At 35.4% G+C, this 11,209-nt stretch overlaps 2 protein-coding genes across 4 annotated transcripts in view; both read right to left on the minus strand.

The window, feature by feature from the left end:
- LOC108729211 (uridine phosphorylase 1) overlaps window positions 1-4,939 on the minus strand; it is a 32,585-nt gene extending 27,646 nt beyond the window's left edge. The window contains exon 1 of the mRNA XM_018458225.1: window positions 4,753-4,939. Within this exon, the coding sequence (XP_018313727.1) occupies window positions 4,753-4,787 (35 nt within the window). The 5' untranslated portion in view covers window positions 4,788-4,939. The remainder of the gene's footprint in view (window positions 1-4,752) is intronic.
- Window positions 4,940-9,602: 4,663 nt separating this feature from the next.
- Galphaq (G protein alpha q subunit) overlaps window positions 9,603-11,209 on the minus strand; it is a 42,209-nt gene continuing 40,602 nt past the window's right edge. For 2 of the 3 annotated variants that reach the window (XM_018457463.1, XM_018457438.1), the window contains one exon: window positions 9,603-10,824. In XM_018457463.1, the coding sequence (XP_018312965.1) occupies window positions 10,742-10,824 (83 nt within the window). In that variant the 3' untranslated portion in view covers window positions 9,603-10,741. The remainder of the gene's footprint in view (window positions 10,825-11,209) is intronic. The other variant, XM_018457452.1, reaches the window with a different exon arrangement.

Genomic DNA, 11,209 nt, shown 5'->3' on the forward strand with positions numbered 1-11,209 from the left:
GTCGGGGATACTGAAGCATATACAAAAAACTGCGACCTAGTTTTACAGCATCTTCGTAAAATCCGTCCTTTTTTTGTTGAAATATTCGAACCGCATTATTTGCATTTAAGCACACACAAAGTTAAAACGTTTTTTGTCTTGTGATATATCAGTCACGTTCCTCACATTCGTGTCCACAGATGATTCGTACACTTGACTATCTAATTTATTATTCATTGCGTTTCCTCGCTTTGTCGATCTACTTCGCTATATATTATATTATTGGACACGGCGAACACGAAAGTAGCGATAAGAAGCACCTTGGAATGGCGAGTATCGAAAAACACCAATAAATATAGACGATTATCTACGTGGTGCGGAATTATTGAGTTGCAGAATAGCGCGCAATAACTGTTGAAACAAGATTGCAACTTCCGATTCCATCTTGTATCAATTACCAAGACCGAATACTTTACGTACAATGTTTGGAGAAATTATTGCAGACATATATATTAGAGCTATCTCTGAAGATGTTTACCTATCCCAAATAAAGTTAGAAAAAAGTGAAAAAATACTTTTTCAAAGACAGAAGAGAGAAGAATTTTTTAAGATCTTGTTAACAAGATTTTGTTAAAGAGATAAAAACTTAGAATATACTCTTTGGCTGTGCAATTTATATGAAAATTTTCATGTTTTATATTTTCACATCATTATTTATAAACATCTTATATTCATTCATATTATATATGTATAGTGTTGAAGTATGTAACTGTATCAATGATAGAATAATTTTATTTGATTTATATGAGAAGAGGGAATAAATGGTTAACAAATAAAGCAAAGAAAGGTTTTCCTTGTGTTTCAGCCCTTTGGAAAAATAGTTTGATTCTATTGCATAAAATAACAATGCTTCGTAATCCATTAGTGATGATGTTTACATTACCCGTTCCAATTTCACAAACTAACACAAAGCTGAAGAAATGAAGAGACCAATTTGTTGTGCAAATAGTGCTTGAATTCATTTCTGAAAAATTGTTATATTATCTGTTTGCAGTAAAACTGACATCTCTTCATCAAGAATGTATTTATCTTAGGTGTAACGAGTATTAGTTCCTTGCCTAAATGTATATTCGCTGGACTCTTAGAAAAATATATATTCTCCAGATTAGAAAAGTAAACTAAACAATTTTTGTTACGAGAGATTAGCATACACGTGATATACCATGCGATGTACAGCTTGATGAAAAGAAAAGAAACGATTCTAGAGTCTTGGGCCCTAGTATAAGGGTTGATTCGCAAGGGAACATAGCTGATACGTAGAATATAGAAAGGCACGATCTGCTTCTACGTTCTTATATTAATAGAGTTGCATCGATCGTCCACTTGGTTACCAACGGAAAGCATGCAAGTCAACGTACACGTATTCATGCGTTTCATTCGGCGTTTCATTCGCGCATTATCATCCGCGGAAGTGTTTCCTAGGCCCAGTTCCACAATTCACGGTTAATTCTTAATCAAGGTTCAACTTGTTTCTCATCTCTTTCTAATTCTAGAATTGGAAAGAGACAATAAATAAGTTGAACCTCGGTTAAGAGTTAACCGTGAGTTGTGGAACTGGGCCCTAATGTTCTTCTCTCTAAGCAATTCACGTTTCAGGTAATTTAAACTTCGAAGCATGATACGTAACAGAAATTCGTCAATATGTTTGTCGCTTATTTAGTTCATATTTAATTTATAGAAAGAACATTTTACGATTAAAAATATAATAATTTGTTATAAAAATTTTCTTTCAGCTTATATTATATTAATCTCTTAAAGAAATTCAATTTAATTTAAGTGTTTAAGAGAAAGATTCGGAAGGAAATAGAACAAAATTGTATTTTTTAATTCAAGAAACATCCTGTAGTTACATTCGTTAATAATTTGATACTAAAGAATTTATATTACAAGCATATTATTTATTTTCACGAATATATATCATTTTCTTGTAAATAATAATATTTATTAATATATGATATAATATAATTTATGCAATTTATAAACTTTATACAGTTTATTTTTAATATAGTTTTTGCATTGTTAGAGCCGATTTCCTCTTACATAAGTAGATCGAGTTGATTTAGCGGAAAACTTTTCAACGCGGATACTGCGTGTGACACAGTTGCAGCTGCCCTAATTAGACATGTCTGTGAATGACACCTGCTTTGAAAGAGGGAGAGGGGGAGAGAGAGGGGGGAGAGAAGAAAAGAGAAATCGCCCACTGTAAATCGTTTAGCAACATAAAATGCACTTGACTGATTCTGACGAAGGCCACCGGTCTGATCGTTGAAACACGATTCCGATGGAACGTATGGCACGATGTACATACAAGGTATATCCGAAGGAAAGAAATTGACTGCTTTAATGTTTTATCGTAATGTCACTTTTTTAAATGAGCGACTATTCATTTTTGCAAATGTGGCTGATCATTCAGAATAATTGTACTTTTTTAAACACGATTAAAAAAAATTGATAATCTTAATGTAACTTTATTGCGAAATATTAATTTAAAATGTGGTATACATTTCCGCATCTAAAATTACTATTTAAAAATTACAAAAAAATTTGTATTGTTTTAGTATTAAGAAAGAATTTGTTAATCTGTACTAAATTATTTTTTTGAGATTACTTTTTGTGTCTATTGCGTTTAATTTTAAACAGTTCGATCTTTTTGAATGATGTGTTTAGAAATTAACTTTAAGAGATATAAATAAAGTTTGAGTAACCTCTATATTTATAGAATGACTGTTCGGATTACAATTTATATAATTTTAAGAAGTTTAAAAAAACGTATAGAATTTATTTCTCTGACGGCTTTATCTTATATAGGCCCATTTATTCCGAGAAATCTTTTCCATTGTAAATCTGTAATTACATCCGTTTCTCAGTTTTAATTAATGCAGGAGACATGATGACAGCGAACTTAATATAAAGCGGAAGAAAGAAGAACACAATGCATTTAATGAGGACGCTCGCATGGAATATGGAAGATCCAGGTTTGAATCCCACCTGAGGCAATATTTTTAATAATAAATTATTCTCAGGATTAAGATACTAACATTAGATTATCAATGTTCTTAGAAAAATATTTATTAGCATAAAAAAATTATTTAATTGTTTATCAATTTAATATATGATATTACTATTCTGATTCTTTTCATTTCATTTCAAGACCGAAAGATATCTCGGCGCGCGGTTTGCAGAATCAGATAAATACATAAATTTACACAGAAATATTTAAGCATCAAGATCCACTTCAATCGAAAGATAGGCTTTCTCATTTAATTAGATTTAGTCTCATTGATATTGTATATTTCAAATTATAGGAAATTTAAAACCACTAGATGTGGATGACGATTAAATATTTTATTGATTGTTTGATATTGTTCTGAATAAATATGAATTTTTTTTAAAGAGTGATCTACAACTAGTGGTTTTACCTTAATTGTAAATATATTTAAATAATAGTATGTTAATATTTTAGTATTGTACGCGTATTGGAGTTGTTATACTACAAGTATATTATTAATTGTACATATACTATTTTCTTCTTAATGATAATATCTTTGGTCTGTCAATGATACTTAAATAAAGTATATATTAAATTCAGGTAAAAGTTTTTATTATCGCCTAATATTTACAGACTTTTTTTTAGCCTGATCAACGCATATACTTTGCATGTTCGTAGAATATACATCAACCTCCAAAGTATTAGACGTCGCGACACAACGGGACACATTTCTCGATCCCGATTATCATACAAGATCAAATCAAATTCCTCAAGAAATATCTGGCAAGACGTAGAAGCACTATTCTCTGCATTTTGCAAAAATAAAGAGGGTATATCTTTAATTCACGTGTCAAAATAAAATAATGGGAGATTATTATCATTGCGAGATTATTATTATTATTTGAATAAACACGTCGATATAAAACAAGCTTGTTCGAAATTTTAATCACAAACTAAACGTTTCTTCATAAAAGAAAACCAATCTCTATTCTTTTTTGTTTCCTCTTTTTTCGCTTAATAAGACGATGAATGTTCATTCCTACCAATGTAGATGAACATTGATCTCGGTTCAATTTACTTTTTATCTTCTTCTAGCTCTCTAAGAATTAAAAAGAGATAAAGAGAGATTTTTTACGTACCAAAATAAAATAATGGGAGATTATTATTGCTATGAGACTATTACGTTGAATAAACGCGCCGATATAAAGCAAGTTTGTTCAAAGCTTTGCTCGCAAACTAAACGTTCCTTTGCGAAAAAAAGCCAGTCTCTAACGCATAAAGAGTAAATTAACCCGAGATTAAAGCTAATCTACATTGGTAGAAATTGGCCGGAGAGAAGCGTTTAATTTGCGAGCAAAGTTTTTGACAGGTATAATATAAAATGTATCGTAACGACTACGGTAAATTAGAATCGATTATCCTCGATGTTCCCGCCGTTAAAAATACACATTTGATCAATTTGATACACAGATTCACGATTGATTAAAAAATCCAATCCGTTGAAGCCAGCGCGAACGCGGTGGCGGTTTTCGTTGGAGCAGTGAGCACTCGCGAAGGGCGGCTGTGCAATCGACTCGGATGGGCAGCCCAGCCCTTTTTCGCGCGCCCTCGAGGAACGCGAGCGCGTGTGTGCGACAGCTACCCCTCAAAGTGAGTCATCGAGCCTGGCGGCTTCTTTTTATTATATTCCTCCCGACCCTTAACGAACACGAACTAGAACTCACTCGTCGAGCTCCTCCTCGTCCAGCATAAGACTCATCCTCTCCGCTTCGGAGCAGCGCGCGTTGTGCGATATGCGGATACGGGTTGATCCTCGCCACACTGCGGCAAGGGTGTAGTCCTCTCGATGATCTTCCGCAGGACTATAGCCGCGGAAACGCGCCGCGACGCCTGCGACTCCACTGGCGCGTTTCCCCCGCTCTTGTTCCTTTCCCTCTTCCTCTCTCTCTTGCTCTCTCTCTCTCTCACTCTCTCTCTCTCTCTCTCTCTCTTTCTGCACTTGGTCTCTCTCCTTCCGTTTCGCTTTGCCTCTTTACCATCACCACGCTCTGTCCTTCTCTTATTATCTCGCAATTTTCCCCCCCCACTGACATTCTCTGCCCATCTCTGATTCACATTGTCACTCCTTCCTTCTCCCTGCCTCTGTCCTTTTCTTCCACGTATGCCGTATCTGTCTTTCTCCTTCTCTCTTGATTTCTCATACTTTCTTGCTTCCTTCTTTCTCTTTTTGCTCCGTTGCAAATTGGTCTTCTTTAGCTTGCACAATTTCCTTCTTTTTCTCACCCTTTTGCTCTCTGTCCTTCTTTTTTATATCTATCTGTTTTCCTCAATCATGTATTCTCCTCTCACTCGCACAATCTGTCTTCCTCCTTCGATTCACGCTATCCTTCTCTCGCACATGGATCAAAAGCGCTGTCCAGGTGGCATACTCACCCCTCCTGGTGCATGCGCACTTCACGTACAGCTGTCCCCCTTCTTTTAATTCTCTACCCTCAGCTGTTCAACGAACGCGGTAAAGATCTCCGTGTGGCCTATTTTACGAAAATCGACAGTTCGATATTTAAATAAATTTTTCAATAAATAAATTATTTAAATTAATTAAATTTATCTCTCAATAAACTTTTCAAAGGGCAATTTATCTAATTGCATAAAGTTGACAGGAATATGAATACACTAGTTTATATTTTTCTACTTTAATATGCTTGATGAACACTCGATAAAAAGATGTTTGTCCCTCTCATCGTGGAATAATTAATTTAACTGTAATTTTAAAATATTTTTCAAAATGACTCATTAATGATCAATTTTTTCACTTTCAGTAAGCGGATAACCTTATCCAAAAGATACCTCCATTGTAATCTGAGAGATATCTCTTATAGATAAAGTTATGAAATGAAGAAATTGGGCATAAAACATGCAATTATAAATTTTAACTGAATAATACAGAGACTTTTTTTATTGCTTTTTTGCAAAATATTACATTTAATATTATTCAGATATAATAATTAATTTATTGTATATGTAATTACTTTATAAATATTCGAATTGTTATGTCATCGTTTCTTTTAGATAAAATAAAAATAAAAATAGTTTTGTGGTTTCAAGAATAAATTAAATACAAGTAAAATAATTTATATGAGCCTCTGCTAACACATAAATAATATATTTATATTAATAATATAAGATGGTAAGATATAATTCGCAAACAAGTGAAATGTACTTACCAACGAAGTTAACTTAGTTGGTATATAAGTACATTCCACTTTGCGAATTACATCTTATTGCCTTATAAATATATTATTTGCGCACTGACAACTGCAGAGGCTCTCATATAGACATTTTATTTAAATTTAATTCTTTTCAATATTAAGCGAGGATTTAAAGCTATATGTTTAAAAACGATCAATATTATATTTTTAGAAAGAGAGATAATTCATGTCTGTCAACAGATACGTTATCTGATTGCGGAATGTTCTTACACAATACATATAAAACGGGAAAGAACCAATGTAATATGTTCCACGTAAGAAATTTTCGGCTATCATATTTCTATTATGTCTTCTTTATTCTTCTCGTAATGCGCATTATATATATATTATTATATATATATATTATTATATATACATTATATATATATTATTGGGCAATTAGGTAAATTGCTCAAAAGTCGGAAATCATTCGTATTTTGTCCTTTATATTTAAAATAATTATACAGAAAATTTTTTTATATCAGAATATACATGTAAATGCAATCAATGATAATACAATTTTGTAATTTTGAAAAATATAATAAAACCTGCATTATTATGAAAATCTTGCTTTATAAACGTATTCCTCTACATCTATTTTCATATATCAATAAAAATTTTAAAAATCACATTTCTTAGATTTTGAAGTTTGGAGATTTTCAAACTTCAAAATCTTGAAACTTTAAAAACTTAAAAAAAGTGAATTCATAGATGTCGACAAAATATCATGAGAATATAATCATCAAGGTTGCACTATTTAAAATTCGAAAATTTTAGGAAATTCGTGAGCTCGAAAATTCTTAATTATTTTTTAATTTACGAATGTCTTATCTTTGCTATCATATTTTTGTTAGAAATCTAAGAAATATAGATAAACGGAATGAAACAACACATAAGATGTTGGCGTTGAAAATATGCGGGACGGAGGAGGGGTTGTTGCAATTGAGGGATGACTTCTTTCATCACACTCGTCGATACTACTGTCACAAACTGTGTTTATTTTTATCATTAATGTATATTATTTATTATAAATAAGTTAGAAACATTGATTTTGGGTTTGATAGGTGTTTACAATTTTATACACAGAGAAAGAATACCCAACATATTTTACGCTCCCAGAAGGGTGGTTTACGCCTCCTGACGAAGGAGAGATGATTTACAAATGAACCTAACAGCCCCTTGGAGACTCTTGCACGTCGTTTACTCACTGTTTCTCGATTAGGGTTGTACAAAGCCTAAGTAGTTGCAACCGATCTCTTTGTTTATTTCTCGATAAAGTGTCTCTCACGCACGCACAATGAAAATCACTCCCTCGCCTTCTTTCCGCCTTGCCTCCTCTCTCTCTTTTTTTCACCAACCCCTCTCTCCTTTTTTTCTTACATGAGCATACGCTCACGCAATTGCACAAATACGCATACATATGCACAGACGCACCACAATAATGCACATACGCATATACACACATTCTTTTTCTCTCATTCACTCATTCATGTTTCTCACTAGCATCGTTTTGCACTTCGTGTCCTGCACACGCGTTATCTCTCCCTCCCTCTCTGCCATCATCCGTTTAGTTACGCGTTCTCAATGAAAACCAAGCAGTATTACTATTATTAATTATTATTACTATTATTATTATTATTTTATCATTATAATTATTATAATTATTATTATAATTATTAATGCTATTATTCAATATTATTTGTTGTATCCGCTTAATATATATTATCCAATGTATTTATATATATACTTTTTTTTCATATAAACTCAGTGTTCCAACCAAGGTGGGTGTGACACAACTAAGGTATATGACACATACTGCCCGGTGTATGCGTGCGCGACACCGGTGGAGTCTGATGACGTTCGGGCCGCTGCACGCATTGTGCCCGAACGGGAAATCTCCCAGACCCGGCCGATGTCACGTAGAGAGAATCGTCTCTATCAGCGCGACGTACTCTCCGGGTTCGCGCGCGGCTCTTGCTATTCATCGCGATTACGCCTACTGCTTTCGACTCGGGGAAATTGTCTCATAACATCTCGCGTTTCTACCCACGAAAAAAAACTGGCAAGATCCGGCTTGTCATTTTTCCTTGTGGTTTCTACGCGTCATCGTAATTCTCTTTTCGTAATAATCGCTAGAAAAATCTTGATTTTAAAATCGAGCGAAGCGAAAAGAGAATTTTCATTCTCTTCCACTAAAATGCGTATTCGTGAAATTTTATTTCTTTCCTGTGTTATTAGCTATTCCGTTCTTTTCATCATATCTTCTAATAGAAAAAAAAATGTTGAAGGCATATCTCGGCCTCACCTCTTGCCTCTTTCTTTTGAATTTTTCTCTATCGAATTTCCTACTACTTTATTACACTAATTTGTAAAGCTTTTTCTTAAATTTCTCAAATTCAACGTTAATTTGTTTCACCAACCACCTCCTCTCTTGTTCCTCATTCATTTACTTTTCCCCGTGTCATTGGGGAAGGAAGAAAAACGGCGAAAATCGCGGCTTCGAGAAGATATCGAACCATCGGAGAGTACGAGCAACGGGCAGCGCGCTAGCCAACATATGACCGAGCGCAGGCAGTGAGCAGTTCATACGTACGTACACAGTATAATGTGGATACGGGGCGAGCGAGAGGCATGAAGCCCCTCTCTTCCAAAGGAGAGGGGACCCATGATCTTGGCTGCGCGCGATGGCTGTGCCGTTGCGTCGGAAGGGCGAGGACCTGACGAAGGAAGGACCGCGACAAACTCCTCCTTTCCTCATCATGATTAAGAAATTCATCCTCGAAAAAAAAACAATGTAACTCGATTTATAAGAAATTGCTTCTTAAAGAAATTGTCTTCACAAATCGAGACGAGATTCCTCGTTCCCGAAAATATTATCGGGACCACGTAGTGGTCCCGACTTTTTTTTAGAAATTTATCTCTACAAGATAGAATTTCTTGTTCTCGAGGAATTTGTTCTTGCAAATTCGAACTTTTTCTTCTGGAGGGATTCGCTCGCAGCTCAAGGAACGTTTTCCTCGCACAACCCGCACGCACAGCCGGCAGAGAGAGGAGACGGCAGAGAGAGATATCTGCGGGCTTCTCCCGCGCGTCTTAATTACCTAAGTCACATCGAACAGACGCAATTCCCCACAGTATCTTTTGTTTCCACAAAGTTTCCCTCAAATCTCATACACTCTCGCCCCCCTCTCTCTCTCTCTCTCTCTCTCGCATTCATTTTTACTTTCTTTCTTCTTCCTCTCTCCTTCTCCGCCACGGTTGCTGGTATCTTTCACTCTTTCTCTTTCTCGCTTTCTCTCTCTTTCTCTCTCTCTCTCCCTCTCTCACGCTCTAATCTATATCATTCTTTTTATATATTATATATAACAATATTTATATGATGAATTTTTAATGGATTCGAATCACATGCAGAAAGAACTTTGAGTTATTTCTGGCACGGATAAAAAAGGAAGAAACAAAACCACTTTGGCTTTCGCGTAACTCTAAATGAAGGATGTTCTCATAATTTAGCATTTAGTACATTTGAGAAAAAAAGAAAAAGAATAAAAACAAGAAGAAAACAGAAAGGAAAGAAGAAAAGAAAAACAACAACACCACACTAGTAAATGGCACTAGAATTGCTCTCACTTGTGTCATCGAATCTAATTCGCGATTAAAAAGCCCGTTTTTTTTAATTTTATTTTATTTTTTCGTTCGCCTCGCCGTTTCGCCTCTTTAGTTTCTTCTCCTCTGTTGAGATCTCTTGGACTCGAGACGAACACAGACGGACGCGCCGTTAAAAATCCACGCGGCACAGCCGCGCCGTGCGCCACGCTCACGCGCGTGAGACATATAGTTCGCCAGCGTTTGTGCACTTTTATATATATGTATATATATATATATATACATATATATCAAAGTCAGACAACGATGCCCGGGACCCTCAGGTATTGACGCATCCTCGGCCCGGGAATGGGGCGCATTTGCCCGCGATATCGACTAAGAACTAATCTACAAAAGAAAGGTAACAAATCCCAAAACGGGAACCTGTGTACGAGAGAACCGAATCGACTCGCGCGAGTTGGTATCGACAGTGAAGAGATTTTCTCATATCTCTCTTCCTCCGCTAAGAAAAAGAACGCGTAACGCTCGTGACGCTTTTAGGTCCTTGTTCGCCTTCTTACTTCGCCCCGCTTTTACGTCCTTCATAATTACGTGTGTATTACGCGTCTTAGTTACTTATGCTGGTACAACACTCTCGATGCGACGAAGTTCAATGTGGCGCAACGCACGTGTCGATATATGTGCGTATACGATGGCACCACGAGTTTGTCTCGTTTTTGTCTCGCGCCTCTTCGTCGTTTCCTCACGTCGTTCCACGGATCACGCTCGCGAGTCAACGGAGTAGTAGTCTCGCACTGATACATTGGTCAGGGTGCGAGAGAAACTGGTCGAGTCCGCTCGGATTTGCAGCGCGCTTCGCCGTCTAAACCAGATTGTACTCCTTCAGATTGGATTGTAGAATGGTGTCCTTTACCGCCGCGAACACGAATCTGATATTCTCCGTATCTGTAGAACAGAAAAGTCACATGTTCAAATATCAGAATGTATCCTTAACCCCGGATCTACAATAGAGTTTTAAGCCTTAAGCCATAAGAAATGGATGAATCATAGTCGATTATTCTTTTCGATTGTAATTGTCAATTTCTTACGACTTAAAGCTTAAAACATCTATTGCAGATTCGGGGTAAAACTTGTTCAAGAGAAACATTAATTGGTTGCAAGCATTGTTTGGTACATGCCATGAATTATTTTCTTTCTCCTCATATGACAATTCCCTAATTTATTATTGTAATTTAAACCTTTTAATACGCTAGATATTCTTAGAAAATTGATATTCAAACTCAAAATTAATGATGTGTCTATGTATTTGTAAAATATATCACACCATGCT

The sequence above is a fragment of the Mycetomoellerius zeteki genome, unplaced genomic scaffold (genome assembly GCF_001594055.1).
Source record: "Mycetomoellerius zeteki isolate Tzet28-1 unplaced genomic scaffold, Tzet1.0 scaffold114, whole genome shotgun sequence".
Classification (NCBI taxonomy): domain Eukaryota; kingdom Metazoa; phylum Arthropoda; class Insecta; order Hymenoptera; family Formicidae; genus Mycetomoellerius; species Mycetomoellerius zeteki.